Genomic DNA, 17,671 nt, shown 5'->3' on the forward strand with positions numbered 1-17,671 from the left:
CCCCCAGAGTCAGTCCTGGGGCTGGTTTTGTTCAATATCTTCATTAACAATCTGGAGGATGGCATGGACTGCACCCTCAGGAAGTTTGCAGATGACACTAAACTGGGAGAAGGGGTAGATACGCTGTAGGATAGGGATAGGATACAGAAGGACCTAAATAGATGAGAGAATTGGGCCAAAAGAAACTTGATGAGGTTCAACAAGGACAAGTGCAGAGTCCTGCACTTAGGACGGAAGAATCCTATGCACTGCTACAGACTGGGGACTTAGTGGCTAGGTTGCAGTTCTTCAGAAAAGGACCTAGCGGTTACAGTGGATGAGAAGCTGGATATGAGTCAACGATGTGTCCTTGTTGCCAAGAAGACTAACGGCATTTTGGGCTGTATAAGTAGGGGCATTGCCAGCAGATTGAGGGACGTGATCATTCCCCTCTATTCGACATTGGTGAGGCCTCTTCTGGAGTACTGAGTCCAGTTTTGGGCCCCACACTACAAGAAGGATGTAGAAAAATTGGAAAGAGTCCAGCGAGGGCAACAAAAATGATTAGGGGGCTGGAGCACATGACTTATGAGGAGAGGCTGAGGGAACTGGGATTGTTTAGTCTGCAGAAGAGAAGAATGAGGGGGGATTTGATAGCTTCTTTCAGCTACCTGAAAGGGGGTTCCAAAGAGGATGGATCTAGACTGTTCTTAGTAGTAGCAGATGACAGAACAAGGAGTAATGGTCCCAAGTAGCAGTGGGGGAGGTTTAGGTTGGACATTAGGAAAAACTTTTTCCCTAGGAGGGTGGTAAAGCACTGGAATGGGTTACCTAGGGAGGTGTTGGAATCTCCTTCCTTAGAGGTTTTTAAGGTCAGACAAAGCCCTGGCTGGGATGATTTAGTTGGGAATTGGTCCTGCTCTGAGCAGGGGTTGGACTAGATGACCACCTGAGGTCCCTTCCAACCCTGATACTCTATGATCCTACTGTGCTAAGGGCCATAGAAACATATACAGACGTAGTCCCTGTCCTGAAGGCCTTACAGTCTCAGAAGACAAGCAAAATGTTAAGTGGAGGAAGAGACAAGGTGAGGGAGGTAATATTTTTCACTGGACCAGCTTCTGTTTGTGAGAGAGACAAGCTTTCGAGCCACACACTGCTCTTCTTCAGGTTGGGGATTGTGAACGTATGCGCACACTTTGTGTTTATTTTTTGTTTTATAATTGCATCAATAAATATCATTATACCCTGACTGCTGCTCAGCCTAGGTATCTAAACACTGGCAGTTAAACACTGTACTAAGCTAATGTTCCCACTGCTTATTTCCTTGTGGTAGGGCTCATGTCACCTCCTAATCAGCCAGTTTTCAAAACCAGTTCCCCAGTCAGGTTGCATGTGATGGGGTGTGCAACCACAACCCACCTCTTGCCTTCAGTTATGGTAATAGTTTGTTAGTACATGCTAATTACTGGTGCATAAGTGGTTGGAATAAAATAAGCCAGGAAGAAGGCTTATGGATACAGCTGCCTGGTGACTCCCATCTCCCTTGGCAGTCCTTTATAGATGATTGCCAAAGAAGTCATCGGGATCTACACCAGGCTCTGTAGAGAGCAATGGTGCCATTGATTGACTGACTCTCACATCTCACAACTACGCCTTTTGTAGATGTCTTGCTACCAGTTCAAATCTAGTCTCTCCAAAACAGGGCTGCTCATCTTTCCTCCTAATCCCGCTCCCCTTCCTTCTCTCTCTGGCATCACTAAGAACTCTGCTACCATCCCTTGTCTCCCAAGCTGCTAATGCCATCTCAGACTTCTCGACGCTCCTTCAGCCACACCCAGTTCCCTCACTAAGCCTTGTTACTACTTCTTTAAAATCAATGTGTTCTTTCATCTCTCTCTCTCTTTCTCTCTCTCTCCCCGCCACTACAACACTTATCCATGACTTGGGGATCTCTCACTTTGACTACGAGAACCATATCTCTAATTTTCCTGTCTCACCTCTTCCCTCACCGCACTTTTCTATTCTGTCAATAACAATACTTTTAGTATTAGTGCTGTTCCTTCTCATTTATTCCAAGGATGTGTCATACCCTTGAATCCACTCCCTAGCTTTCCTTCAGTTCTACATCATATTCAGACCTCTTGTCCTCCAAGAACATTCATAATCTTGTTTTGTGTGTGCGTGTGCCTGAGTTTATCTTATGGCATAGCATTTTAATATGTTCCTATCAGATCAGTGGTCCATCTATCCCAGTATGCTGTCCCAGACAGTAGCCAATATCTGATGCTTCAGAGGAAGGTGCTGGCATTCCTGTAATGGACAATTGTCCAGTAACCTGCCCATAGGGAAACTTCTTTCTAACATCCCATGGGTAAATAGTTGCTTTGAGCCCCCAAGTGTTAGAGATTATATCCCTTCCAAAATATACTCTCTATAATATAGCTGTGGACATAAGAAACCTGGGTTCAAGAAATTGAGTCTTGGATGATGAAAAGGGTCTCCTTTATAAAAGGAAGTTGAAATTAGCAAGAGGATGGGAAGGTCTCTCTGAAGTTGAATGAAAAATGCTATAATTAACTTGCAGCTTATTTTCCCTTTCTCCCACTAACACAGGTGGTGGCAGAGGCAAAGACATGTCTAATATCACAGGTCACCGGGGAAAAGACATTTCCACCATCCTAGAGGAAGAAAGAAAAGAAAATAAGCGGCCACAAAGGGCGGCTGCAGCACGTCGCAAGAAGCGACGGCGACTGAACGACCTCGATAGTGATAGTAACCTGGATGAGGAAGAGAGTGAGGATGAGTTCAGGATCAGCGATGGGTAGGTAGCTGTTAAACTACTAGTCTTGGGTTATTAACCACTACAGGTTTCTGTGAGCTTACGATGCCACTAGTTGTCTCTTTGCGGTTTGAAGCTGTAAGAGTGGGTTTTCTGTTAAGTCAGGTCTAGACTTAAATTTTTTATTAGTCTTACTCTTCCAGTTAGGAGTATGTGGGTTGTTTTTTTTTTAACACAACAAAAGTAGTTACATCAGTGAAAGCTCTAGTGTGGACACATTTTTATTGGTATAAAGGTGACTTATGCCAATATAGTTTTGTTTCTTACTGTAGGGAAATTGCAGTGCCAGTATAAGGCATCTTTCTGTTCTATCAATATAGAAAATCTAGTCACAACTCTCTAGTGTAGACAAGACCTCATAGATATCTTAGAATTATGAAGTACTGATAGATAGACTGAAAGCTTCATCTCTAGTAGCTTAAAGAAAGCTATAGAAATCAACTTCTGATTTTTAGCATACTACAAATTTGAGGTTCAGAAGCCAGCAGAACTAGATGTGGAGATCAGGAAAAGGTAGCGTTTACCCTGTTAAGAATGTGAAACCTAAAATGTTAAATACATATTTAGCAGTCTGATTAAAAATCCCTTCCCCTTCTGAATTTCTCAACTTTCACTTTCTTGGGATGCTGCCATTTCATTAGTTCTCCAGTCATCTGAATCCTCCAGAGCAGACAGACCTGAATTTCTAATGTTAAAAATCCTTTCAGTCCTTTTTTTATGCTTTCTAAAGACACACACTAGGGTACAAGACCTCTTTTTTTCCCCTCTTTGCTGAGAGTCCTTGAGGCTGACACACTGTTCATTACCCCTCTTGTTGTGTTTTGGAACTATCTCTATTCAGATCTCTTCAGCTCCATTTTCCACATGTGATTGTGTTGAAGGTTTTTCAGTGGTTGAGCAAGATGTGCTGGAACTTTCCTAGTTAGTGAATTCAGCCTGCAAAAATCTCACTGAATTAGCACTGCATTCATCTGTCACATTGAGTCCACGTATTTTCAACAATAATCTCTACTAATTATCTGTTGGGTGTTAGATAAGTTTATCCATAAGTGCATCAGCTTCATGGATATGATTATTTCAACTCTCACAAGTGAATAAATTTGTATTTGGTCAGTGCTTGAATGAGAGATCGCAAGGGAACACCTACTGTAGGTGAAACATGAAACTGTTTCACAGATGGTGTTCTGCCTGAACTATTACTGAACCAGTATGACAAAAGGCACTGTAGGTGTGAGGGTGCCATATTTCATACAAGACACACAAAGTGAAGTCTTGACCATATGTGGATACTTTAAAGAATGTCTCATAAGAATAGTGATGTTTATCCTAAAGTCCTGGTCCAATTAGAATTCAGCTTAAATAAAGCCACCTGCGGTTTCAATTGGATACAGCATTTGAATTCACTTACTGTCCTAATCTACTATGTAATGTGTGACACACCCAGACCAGTGGGGTACAAGAGTGTTCTAGAGGGCAAATTTGCTGGTCACTGGGTGAGTAGTTTTCTGTTCCCTGAATGACCAGAGCAGGGGCTGCACTAGAGTAATCAGGAACCTGCTAGAACCGATTAAGGCAAACAGGCTGATGAGATCACCTGCAGCCAATCAAGGCAGGCTAATCAAGGCACCTGGGTTTAAAAAGGAGCTCACTCCAGTCGGGGGGAGGTGGGGAAGCCAGAGGAGAGGAAGTGCGTGTGAGGAGCTGGGAGCAAGAGGCACCAGGAGCTGAGAGTGAGAGGCTGTGCTGCTGGAGGACTAAGGAGTACAAGAGTTATCAGATACCAGGAGGAAGATCCTATGGTGAGGATAAAGAAGGTGTTTGAAGGAGGCCATGGGGAAGTAGCCCAGGGAATTGTAGCTGTCATGCAGCTGTTGCAAGAGGCACTATAGACAGCTGCAATCCACAGGCCCCTGGGCTGGAACCCGGAGTAGAGGGCGGGCCTGGGTTCCCCCACAAACCTCCCAACTCCTGATCAGACACAGGAGGAGCTGACCTAGACTGTGGGGAAGATCACTGAGGTGAGCAAATCTGCCAATACGCACAGGACCCACCAAGGTAGAGGAGGCACTTTGTCACAAATGTTATATTCTGTAAAGGCACCTTCAGGTATGCAGCAGGTGTTTAATTTCAGTGTTGAGTATGTTAATCTCAGCATAAAGATTTGGTGCCTCACATTAGTTGTGAGAATATTCATTCGTTTTTGTGAAATGCGCTTAGGTTCTCCAGACCAAAAAAGATGTAGATGTTATTTCAATAATACATTTCTATATTTATTATAAGCGATATTTAATATATCTAACTCTTATATGTTACAGTATTTTAGTCCATTTGTTTCAAGTATCTCTCTTTTGGCTGTAACTTTTTTTTTAACAGATCTCAAGATGAGTTTGTTGTATCAGAGGAAAACCCAGATGAAAGTGAAGATGATCAGCTGTCAAATGAAGACAGTGATACAGAGTTCTGTGCCCGTAGACCCAGGCGACACCACTCCAGGCCAATGAGACAAAGCAGGCGGTTAAGAAGAAAAACAGTCAAGAAAAAATATTCAGAAGATGATGAAGAGGAAGACTCTGAGGACAATTTAAGCAGGGAGTCTGGTAAGCTTAACTTTTTCAGAGTTAGCTGTTGTATGTGAGAGAACAGGGCCCAAGCAAAAGGACGGGGGCTTACAAACTCCTGAGTTCTAATCTTGGCCTGTGCATTGACTTGGCTATATGGAGTCAGTCAAGTCATATGTCATCTGTGCTTCTAAGGTTCTAGCTATAAAAATAGGGCTAATGCTTTTGTAATAGAGATGTTGTGGTAGTTAATTGGATGTCTCTGTGAGTTACTTTGGAAATGAAAAGTGCCATGCGAGTACTGTTTTTTTAATAATTGTGTTCCCTATTTAAGGTTTTCACTTGCTCTGAGTGTTCTCTTCAAAATACACAAAAGGAAATTAGCATTGAGTGCTAGGTTCTTTGGGTCACATTCATTTTTAAATGCGTGCTTAAGTTGTGAGGGCAAAACAGGCAATTGTATGCAGAATTTGCAGATTCCTGATGTTTCATTTCCAATTGCATCTCTATTTGCATATTTTGTGTGTGCGCAATATTTTTTTTAAACTTAGCAGGAAAAGTAGTTCAAAGAACTATTTCGTTGTGTTTACCCAGAGATCTGCTGATGCCTCATGGAAAACTTTGAAAAACCTATTGCTATGAGAAACTCAATCCCTGATTTTTAGTAGGGAAGAATAATTTCCTCAACTGCAGGAATTCTTGTACTATGATCTATGTTAGATTAGAGGAAAAAGTTAAATTACAGTAGTGATCCCTTCAGGCTTTATAATCTATGAATCTATGGTTTTGATATTTCTCTCTTTTGAACTTTAATTACTAGGGACGCTTGCACAAGAACAGCATCTTTGTTCCTTGCCTTATACTGTCTGTTCCCCAATGAAAATCCATCCTCTGTCTGAAATACAATTGACGTGTGAAAATGATTCCTACCAGAGGAATAAGCAATGGAAGCAAATGAACTAAGGGGAGAAGATATTTTTTTCTTATGTGTATTTGTCCTTACTAATCAAGAAGAAATAACTCAGAAAATAAGTAAATTTTGTCTCTTAATAATGTATTCTCATAGCATTCCATGAGGAGTTAGCACATTTTAGGAAGAGCTTTCTCGGGAGCGTCACTTACTTTGTAGGACTGGGCCCAAAACTACCTAATGCCATTGGGAGTTGAAGGCACCCAGCATCTTCAAGGATTAGTTCATTGCAGGTATTGAATTTCCACTATTGTATCCATCTTTCTGAAGTCAGCTGAGCTGCAGACTGAAATGGGTTATCATGGAAGGGCTGGTCTCCAGTGTGAGTTTTTATGTATGGGCAAATTATAAGAAAGGTGTATGAACTTAAAATAATTGTTCTGTAAGCTGTCTTCCTTTTCTGCATGCCATTAAGAGAGCAACAATGAGTGTAAGAAAGAAATGGCTAGAGTCTGAACACATAGAGATTCATAGTGGAAATGGTGGTAGTCTGTTGTTAATGAAAATATGCGAGCAACTGATGCAGAAGCTAAAGGATCTGAAGTTATTACTAATCTGCGCCTTTAATGCAGCTAAACACTTGGGAGCAGTTCTTATTCAGTTCCTAGTGGACATGTGTCCATCACAAAAAAATACCACCCTAATATATGCGCTAATGCTCTTGTTGACAGCTGGCAGAGAGGCCAAAGGCTCAGTGTGCCTGGAAGTTGAACTCCCTTCTTATCTCTGGAAGTGATCCCTCCATGGCAGCTTGATGTTGGAGAAGCTTGCACTGCTAATGCCCAGTATTCATCTGTTTTGTGGACAAATATAAAGAACCTCAGTCTTTGAGGTTTTCAGTGCTGTTCCTTTCCACAAGGCAGTGTATCTCTCTCTCAATCTCCTCTCCCCGCCCCCCCCGCCAAGGGTGGTGGCCCAACTATATGTTCCTTTCCTTACCCTCACAAGCTCCCTTTCTGGAGAACCTGCCTAGCCTTACGTTGAGTCTAAAGAAATAACAAACATGGACGGTTGCTTTATTTTTTTTCGTCTCCAGAATTCTGAGGTTTCTCGTTGAGCTTTCTTACTGACTTGCTCTCACCTTTTCCTTAATGTGTTTGAGAGAAAAATGCGGCTGTTTTAGTCTGGGTCATTTCAGTTAATAACACGATAGGGCAGCTCATGATGTGAATGAAAAAACAGCATTAACACTGTGGAATAATGTTTTTGATGTGGTTTAAAGAAAAAGTAGCTAAACATGATCCAACTACCGCAGTTATTTTCAGCTGTTGGAAAAAGTGGCTGACAAGCTAGACCCTAAGAAAGTACTAATTCTGCAGAAGACTGGTGAACCGAGAACTAGGAATGACGGTGGGTCGGTTGTTATAAATGCTCTCATCTGGTATTCTGACCAAACGTGTAGCTGCAGCTTTGAAACCTATAGGACTGATCTTGTAGCTGACTTGAGAACAATTAATCTGTACTTTTCTACCATCAGTAGTATAGTCAAGGGTAAGCTCAGGTACACAGCGTTTAGCCACTTCTCGTTTGGGGAACTGAGTTTACCCACTTCGTTTTTGACCACTGCCTACAGTTCAGTGTTACTCTGTCAATATCTTTCATGCATGTTGTCTAAAAATGCTTGAATATAATAAAATTACAGTTAAATAAAAACCAGAGGGGACAGGTATTTTCCAGTGGAGATTGAAATGAGATTGTATCATAAATTCAGATTCAAGCAGGTTGTTCCAGTTGGCAGGAGCTGCAGAGGAGAAGTATGTTTCACACAAGTAGGGGTATAGAAGGATAAAAAGGATTGTATAGAAAGATAAAAGGAAACCAGAGAAGTGGTGGGAGAGGTTTGTGAGAGTAACTGGACAAATCCGTAGTGGAATTTTAAAAACAGATGGCAATTTCAAGCTGGAAATGATTGGGGAGCCAGTGGAGTAGTATGAGACTTTACCCAGACAAGATAACAACCTTCCCGTTAGAAGCGTAATGATTGAGAGTTTCCTGTGACTAAAGAGTGGTTGATTTTGTTTGCTCAAAGTTGCACTTTGTGTGAACAAACATCTCTTTTGAAAATGTGACAGTGAGTCTGTGCATTTTCATTTTACCAGAATAAAGTATATGGCTGTGTTCTTCTTTGCAGAAAGTGGTGATTACACAGATTACAGTGATGATGATTACCTGGAAACTAGGCGGAGAAGATCAAGGCGGAATCAGAAGAGACAAGTTAACTATAAGGAGGATTCAGAAAGCGATGGCTCACAGAAAAGTGTTCGCTACGGAAAGGAGCTAAGAAGACTTCATAAACGCAGGCTTCCCAGTTCAGACAGTGAAGGTAAAACAAGCACTCCACCATTTGCAGGAGCTGATGTGTGAATGATAGTGCAAAGGGAGAAATATGTGGCATAAAGTAAACACAAGATTTGCATTTAGTGTGAGATACATAGAGAATTCTTTCCTGAGATCCCTGATATTTCTTAAAATCTAAATGTATCCTTGTGATGCAACTTATCAATTTCCATAACAAGGCATTACTTCTGCTATTTGTTAAATTCCCTGCTTTCCCTTATCTTGACTTCCTGGTGTGAAATTACTCCACCTGGCAGGGAAATGTTGGGATTGCAAAGGAGGAAATGCAGTTATTGTGGGGACAGGATTATTTGTTATGCTTCATTTGTGGTCATTAAAGATCCACAGCACTTTTGTAAGAGTTAAGCGTGTTAACCCTGGTGTCCTGGTTGTATCCAAATTGGGTAATTTTGTTCTGTTCCCCTAAATATGCCTGTAGTTGTAATTAAAACTTGAATAGAATCATAGAAATGTAGGACTGGAAGAGACCTCGAGAGGTCATCTAGTCTAGTCCTCTGCGCTGAGGCAGGACCAAATAAACCTAGACCATCCCTACCAAGTGTTTGTCCAACCTGTTCTTAAAAACCTCCAGTAATGGGGATTCCACAACCTCGTTTGGCAGCCTATTCCAGAGGTTAGGTTAACTATCCTTACAGTTAGAAAATGTTTCCTAATATCTAATTCTGGCTGCAGATTAAGCCCATTACTTCTTGTCCTACCTTCAGTCGACATGGAGAACAATTGACCTCTTTGTGACAGGTCTTAACGTATTTGAAGACTGTTATCAGGTCCTGCCACAGTCTTCTTTTCTCACAACTAAACATGTCCAGTTTTTTAACCTTTCCTCATAGGTCACATTTTCTAAACCTTTTATCATTTTGTTGAACTCCTCTGGACTCTCTCCAGTTTGACCACATCTTTCCTAACTATGGCGCCTAGAACTGGATGGCAGTAGTCCAACTGGGGCCTCACCAGTGCCGAGTAGAGCAGACCATGTCTTTCATATGACAGTCCTGTTAATACACGTTGGAATGACATTAATCTTTTTTGCATCACGTTGTTGACTCCTCATATTCATTTTGTCATCCGCTCTATAACCTCCAGATCCCTTTCAGCAGCTCTCCCACCTAGCCACTTATTACTCATTTTGTAGTTGTATGTTTGGTTTTTCTTTCCTAAGTGAAGTACTTTGCACTTGTCTTTATTAAATTTTATCTGGTTGATTTCAGAGTAATTCTCTAATTTTGTCAAGGTTATTTCAAATTTTAATCCTGTCCTCCAAAATGCTTGCAGCACCTCCTCACTTGATGTCTTTTGCATATTTAATAAACATGCTTTCACTTTAATTATTACAATCATTAATGAAAATATTGAATAATACCAGACCCAGGACTGACCCGTGGCACCCCATTAGATACATCCTCCCAATTTGACAGTAAGCCATTGATAACTACACATAGTCTTTCACCCTATTGTATACTCACTTTTATAATGTTTTCATCTAGACCGCATTTCCTTCATTTGCTTATGAGAATGTCATGTGGGACTGTGGGACAAAAGCCTTTCTAAAATCAAGACTATACCATGTTGTCTGCTTCCCTGCATCTGTTAGGCCAGTAACCCTGTCAATGAAGGAAATTAGGTTTGTTTGGCAAGATTGGTGGTTCTTCAAATGCTTGCTCACGTTGATCCTAATTAGATGTGTGTGCAGTAGCCAAGTTTTCCCCTAGTGGTACTCATCGGGTCGGCTCAGGCACCCCCTGGAGTTGTGCTTCCATGGTGCCGTTTATAGGGCCCCACCAACCTGCCACCATTTCAGTTCCTTCTTACTGCCTGTGACGGTTAGCGGGAATGCTCATTTGCTCTTGCTTTGGCAAGCCTTCTCCCTAGTAGTGCTCAGAATGTCTTTCTGTGAATAGTTAAACCAGTTAGCTAGTAGCTGTAGTTAGTCAGTCATTATATAGCTAGATTCCAGTAGGGAGCGACCCCCATACTTCCTGCTTGAAGTGCCTGGGGGAATCGCATCAGAAGGACCATTGCAAGATCTGTAGGGGATTTCACTCCAGGACTCAAAGGAAGAGACCAAAGGTTGAAGATCCTTCTGATGGAGGCCACTCTCTGTCCCCACTTAGAGGTGACTTCGGCCAAACTGACACCTAGCACCTCAGCATTGGTGCGCAGTGCTCCAGCGTCGATACGGGAAACTTTGGTACCAAAAAAGGACTTGGATAGAGACACTCAGCACCAATAGAGCTCACTGCACAGGGGCTCCACGCATGGCACCATTCCCAATCCCTGGTGCCCCTCAAGAAAAAGAAGCTGTACAGGGGGTGCTCACTTACACTGCGTCCAGGACAGAAGGACCCGCATTGGGCCACGTAAGTGTGGCACCACCTAGCCCGACGCCGTTGACTGCTGCCCCAACAAAGGGTCAGTCGAGTCCAGCTCCCCCGGACTCCCCTCCCCTGGAGAGTTGCAGAAAGGCTTTGCCGCAGCGTTCCACACCAGAGACCTTCAAGGCGGCAAGAGAGCTCATCACCTTCATGGCACCGCCTTCCCTGCCCAGGCAAGACAGGGCACCAAGCTCAAGGACAACGGGACTGCGAGACTCTCGGTGTCGTCCAGAGGCAAGCCAGCAATGGTACCACATCAGTCACCATCTTCGGGTCCACCAGTCCCTGGTACCTTCTGGCAGCAGACCAGCAGAGGAACCGCAGTGGTCACCAATCTCCCAGCACCGCTCTATGGCAACGGTGGGCACCCATGGTCTTCCCAGAGTGAGCCCTCCCAATCGGATTCAGAGGTGGAATTCTTTGTGTCCAGGTGGTGCTGGCACAGATCGGAGCGCAGACACTCGAGGTCGGACAGGGAGAGACAGCAATTTCCCCCGATGCTGTGACCCGTGCAATGGCAGGCTCCAACCCAATGGCCGGTTTGGACCCCCTGGGCGTTTCATCAAAGCAAGGGATCCTATTCCAGGAGGTCAGTGTTGGTGGGTTCAGAAACCCATACACCTTCCCCATCTCTCTTGGTGCAGGACCAGCCGCCCCACACCGTACTGGTCACCGCACAGGCCAGGAGCAAGAGCCAGTCTCGGGTAGAACCTCGTCTTCGTCGTCACTGGACGAGGCAGTGGCTGGTACCTCCACAGCTCCTGCACTCGAGGACAGTAGGGTCCACCAGTAGCTCCTGAAGAGAGTGACCCAGAACCTGGGGCTCTAGGTCGAGGAAGTCTCTGAGTCATTGGACCCCATGGTGGACATCTTGACTCCCTGAGGACCCTCCCAAGTTGCCCTGCTGCTCATTAAAACTATATAAGATACCACCAAAATGCTGTGGCAAACCCCCGCCTCCCTGCCCCTGGTGGCAAAAAGGACAGAGAGGAAGTATTTTGTTTCCTCTAAACTTTAGGGTTTGAACACTTTTATTCACACTTGCCACTCGACTCCTTAGTGGTGGCGGTGGCAAACGAATGAGAATGGCAAGGGCACCAAGGCCCATCACCTAAAGCCTGAGATGTGAAGAAGCTGGACCCCTTTGGGAGGAAAGTCTATTCTACTGGGGGGCTCCAGCTTCGGATTTCAAACCACCAGACGATCCTTAGCAGATATAGCTTCAATTCCTGCAGGGCTATGTCAGAATTCACTGAGCTTCTGCCAGCGGAATTGAGGGCAGAGTTTTCTACCTTGGTGGAGGAGGGCAAACTTGTGGCATGGTCTTTGCTACAGGCAGCCCTGGATGTTGCCAGTTCAGCCAATTGGACCAGGGCTTCAGAGGTGGCCATTAGGAGGAGCTCCTGGCTGCAGACATCAGAGCTCCTGTATGAGGTCCAACAGACCTCCTGTTTGAGGGCTCAACTAGGGTGAACAGAAAGCAAGTGTAAAAAATCGGGACAGGGTTAAGGAAAATGAGAACCCATGTAAAAAAAAAAAAAAAAAAAGGCCCCAAATATCGGGACTGTCCTTATAAAATCGGGACATCTGGTCACCCCAGGCTCGACCCTCTTCTCTGAGAAAACGGACTCACAGCTTCATAGCTTTAAGGACTCAGAGCCACTCTCAAGTCCTTGGGCCTCCATACTCCATCTACTCAGCGGAGGCATTTTAAGCCCCAGCCCCTGCCTTGATTCTACCAACAGGCAGGACTATTCTAGGAGGCGAAATAGAAACAACAGGAGGAAGCCGCCGCCTCCTTCATCGGCTCTGGGCAAGTGAAACAGTCCTCCGGTTAAAAACAAGCCTTTTGAAGGTGCGCCCGAGAGCGACACACCAGTTCAAACACCGAATCCAACTATCCCATCCTTTTTGTGCCAACTGCCTCACTTCTACCATGCTTGGGCCCGGATCATGTCAGATTGCTGGTGCTCCTGGGGGAATTCTGCGCCCTGCAGTGGGGTGCAGAATTCATACCTTCTGCAGATTTCTTTGCTCCCCTGCAGAAAAATGGAGGAGCAAAGAAATCTGTGGGCAACACATGCCCCTTCTACAGCAGCCTGGACACGTTTGCTGGAAGCAACCGGCAGCAGAGAGCAGATCATGGCGGTGGGGAGGGAAAGCAGGGAGGTTGGGCAAGGAGATGGGGCTGGTTGCCTGCCTGCATGGGAAGAGTGAGACAGACTCACTCTGTCCCTATCCTCGCTGTTGCTGCATCGCGGGCTTGCAGGCATAGGTCTGTGTGAAGCAGGCTCTGTCCCTGAGGCAGAGCAGAAGTGTAATAACTAAACAGGCAGGCTGCTAATGTTCCCATTGCTAGTTAATTGTTCCCACTTTTAGTCAGTTAAGACTCCTTTACCTTGCCAGATGGGGTAAAGGAACCTTGTTGTAAATGACAGTAATGGAACCCTCAGCTAGGAAGGTCTGTGTGCTTTCTTGCCTTTTTCCTGTGCCAGAGAGGCACAGTGGGGTTAGATTACAGCTCAAGATCTATTTTACTTATCCATTTAAAAAAAATGCATGAAAATGATTAGCAAAACTGTATGGTTTTCTTGTGTGAAAGTCTGAGCAATTTAAAGCATCTTTCTACTTTACAGAACACCAAACAACAAAATAAAAGTATGTAATTTACATGAAAATCCAGGATTATAACTGGAATGCAGGGTCTTGGTTACCAAGTATTTGTAACTTAATTTTCATGTGTTTAGGACATGCTGCACAGTTAGTGTGATTTTTTTTTTCTGTATGGTAGTTTAAATAAATTACCAAAATAAGTGAAACTGGTGTGATTATATTGCATTATTTTGACAAATAAAATTTGCAGAATTTTGGATTTTCTGGTGCAGGATTTTGGATTTTTTGGCGCAGAATTCCCCCAGGAATAGCATGGTAGAACTGGAATATTCTCTCTAGTTCAGCTCCTGGTCCTCACCTTCGGCCTGTCAGCGGCACCTTGAGTGTTCACCAAATGCATGGCAGTCATGGCCACTTTCTTGCGGAAGTACTAGGCGCAGGCTTTTCCATACCTTGACAACTGGCTGATCAAGGGCCGCTCCAAAACACAAGTGGAGGCACACGTAAGTCTGATAAGAGCAACGTTCGATGACCTTGGCCTTCTACTGAATGTGCAGAAGTCAATCCTGTACCCTGTTCAGAGGATAGAATTCATAGGGGCAGTGTTGGACACAAGACAGGCAAGAGTAATTCTATTAGAGTCATAGTTTCACACCCTTTGCGACTTCATACAAGATCTCAGACAATTCCTTACCACCACGGCAAGGAATTGCCTGAGGCTCCTAGGCCACATGGCTGCCTGTACTGATGTAATGCAGCATGCCAGAGTGAGGCTCCCACCCTTTCAGGCATCTGAAGTGGAGTGCATCTGGGGGAGCTCAGGACTCAAGACTTCTGGTCCCAAGCAGAGCTCTTACTTCACATCAAAGTCGGGAAGCTGAGGGCAGTCTGTCTGGCATGCCAGACTTTCCAAGCTCACTCAGAGGAGAGACGTGTATCAGTCATGAAAGACAATACAACAGTGATGTTTTATATTAAAAGACGAGGGGAGCATGCGCATCTCCCTTGTGCCAGGAACAGTTCCTCAAACTGTGGGACTTCTGCATAGCCCAGTCAACACACTTGGAGGCACCTTATCTTCCCGGAGTTCAAAACGAGTTGGCAGACCATTTCAGCAGGTCTTTTCACAACCATGAGTCATCCATCCACCCGGACATCGTGAACACCATCTTCTGACAGTGGGGAATTCCCTAAATAGACCTGTTTGTGACAAGACACAAGAAGTGTCCGCAGTTCTGCTCCTTCCTGAATCACAACCCAGGCTGAATCGCGGACGCGTTCCTTCTTCCCTGGAAGGACCACCTCCTTTACACATTTCCACCCATTTCACTCATTCACAGGGTGCTAATCCAGGTTCGGAGGGATGAAGCCTCGATAATATTGATAGCTCCAGCCTGGCCCCGTCATCACTGGTATGTGTCTCTTCTAAAGCTGTCAGTAGAAACTCCGATCACTCTACCGCTGCTCCCAGACCTGATAATTCAGGATCACAGCTGTCTTCAGCATCCCAACCTCGAATCTCTCCACCTCACGGCATGGAAGCTCTATGGCTAAACCCAGTGGAGCTTGCTTGCTCTGATCCAGTTAGGAAAGTCATCCTTGGGAGTAAGAAACCAACTGCTAGGGCCACCTACCTAGCCAAATGGAAGAGATTCACAATTTGGTCATTGCAGAAACACACGTCTCCTACGCACTCGACAATACCTTTTATCTTGGACTACCTTCTGTACCTGAAACAGCAAGGGCTTTCTATGTCATCAGTAAAAGTCCACTTGGCTGCCATTTTCGCCTTTCACCAGTAATGGTCAGTCTTTGCCAACCCAATAGTTGGATGCTTTCTTAAATACTTGACAGGCTATACCTTCAAGTGTGACAACCAATCCCGGCCTGGGACCTTAACCTTGTTCGTTCCAGACCAATGAGCCCCCCCCCTCCCCCTTTGAACTGCTCAAAACATGATCTTTGCCCTTATGTATCATCGAAGGTAGTGTTTCTGTGGGCAATAACATCTGCCAGGAGGGGAGCCAAGCTTAAGGCCCTGATCTGACCTCTGACATCTGACCTCCTTACACAGTCTTCTATAAGGACAAGGTTCAGCTTCGGCTGCAACCAGCCTTCCTCCCGAAGGTCATCTCCCAGCTTCATGTTAATCAGAACATTTTTCTTCCAGTCTTTTACCCTAAGCCACAGTCAAACAGCCAAGAACAGAAACTTCGCTCTTTAGATGTTTGCCGGGCGTTAGCTTTCTGTATCAAGAATAGCCATTTTGGAAATCTACCTAACTATTTGTTGCAGTAGCAGACAGAATGAAGGAGCTCCAGGTCTCTTCTCAAAGAATTTTGTCATGGATTACATCATGTATCCTGACATGCTACAATCTGGCGAAAATACCTGTCCCTGCACTGACAGTGCACTCCACCAGGGGTGAACAGTGAGGTGGCAAAATTTGCAGATGATACAAAAATACTCAAGATAGTTAAGTCCCAAGCAGACTGCGAAGAGCTACAAAAAGATCTCTCAAAACTGGGTGACTGGGCTACAAAACGGCAGATGAAATTCAGTGTTAATAAATGCAAAGTAATGTACATTGGAAAACATAATCCTAACTATACACACAAAATAATGGGGTCTGAATTAGCTGTTACCACCCAAGAAGAGATCTTTGAGTCATTGTGGATACTTCTCTGAAAACATCCACTCAATGTGCAGTGGCAGTCAAAAAAGCTAACAGAATGTTGGGAATCATTAAGAAAGGGGTAAATAAGACAGAAAATATTATGTTGCCTCTATATAAATCCAGGGTATGCCAACATCTTGAATACTGCATGAGATGTGGACTCCCCATCTCGGAAAAGGTTCAGAAAGGGGCAATAAAAATGGTTAGGATTATGGAATGGCTTCCGTATGAGGAGAGATTAAGGCTTGGAAAAGAGACAACTAAGGGGGGATCTGACAGAGGTCTATAAAATCATGACTGATGTGGAGAAAGTAAAAACGAAGTGTTATTTACGCCGTCTCTTAACACAAGAACTAGTAGTCACTAAATGAAATTAATAGGGAGTAAGTTTAAAACAAAAGGAAGTATTTTTTCACAGAATGCACAGTCAGCCTGTGGAACTCCTTGCCTGAGGATTTTGTGAAGGCCAAGACTATTAACAGGGTTCAAAAAAGAACTAGATAAATTCATGGAGGATAGGCCCATCAATGGCTATTAGCCAGGATGGGCCGGATGGTGTGAATGGGAAGCTCGGAATGGACGACACAGAATGGCTTACTTGATGATTACCTGTTCTGTTCATTCCCTCTGGGGCACCTGGCATTGGCCACTGTTGGAAGACAGGATTCTGGGCTAAATGAACCTTTGGTCTGACCCAGTATGGCTGTTCTTATGTTGCAAAGAGCAGGCACTGTGTGTCAAATTGAGAATCCATAATTAGAAGATATTTTGGGAAATGTTGGCCGAAATTTGTAAAGCACTGTAGGATCCTTCAGGATGAAAGGCGATGAACTGTATTATACAAGTTTATTGTCTTTTGCAAACTGAGCTTTAAAATGTAATTTGCATTATCTTCCCTTAAATTGGATGCAGAGAGAATCTCTCTGCCAAGAATCTCCTATATAAAACAATAGCCTCTCTGGGAACTTCAGTCCTTTGACTCCTAGACTTTTGGCTTACCAATGGTTAAATAATAGTATTTGTTCTATGAGATAATTTGCATACTATTAAATTTGTTACTGGCTTTTTGTGCAGTAAAAACAGCACAGCAGTACCATTGGTATTTTCCCCAGGCATATCAAAGTACAGTGTGTAACAGTGTCACTGGAAATATAATTACCTGGAAGATTTATTGTGGAACTGTGTGAAAGACAGCTCAGAAACACCAGAGGCAACTTGCCTGTTGTAAAATTTCTGGGCAAAAAACATACTTATAGATGACCATGTACACACATTCTAGGTAGCTCAAAATGGCCCAATGAA

At 44.0% G+C, this 17,671-nt stretch overlaps 1 protein-coding gene across 6 annotated transcripts in view; it reads left to right on the plus strand.

Moving 5' to 3' along the window:
• RSF1 (remodeling and spacing factor 1) overlaps positions 1-17,671 on the plus strand; it is a 161,557-nt gene that overhangs the window by 122,718 nt on the left and 21,168 nt on the right. For all 6 annotated transcript variants that reach the window (XM_032770875.2, XM_032770877.2, XM_032770876.2 and 3 more), the window contains exons 13-15: positions 2,596-2,803; positions 5,195-5,418; positions 8,481-8,672. In XM_032770875.2, the coding sequence (XP_032626766.1) occupies positions 2,596-2,803; positions 5,195-5,418; positions 8,481-8,672 (624 nt within the window). The remainder of the gene's footprint in view (positions 1-2,595; positions 2,804-5,194; positions 5,419-8,480; positions 8,673-17,671) is intronic.

Source organism: Chelonoidis abingdonii, chromosome 1 (genome assembly GCF_003597395.2).
Source record: "Chelonoidis abingdonii isolate Lonesome George chromosome 1, CheloAbing_2.0, whole genome shotgun sequence".
Classification (NCBI taxonomy): Eukaryota; Metazoa; Chordata; order Testudines; family Testudinidae; genus Chelonoidis; species Chelonoidis abingdonii.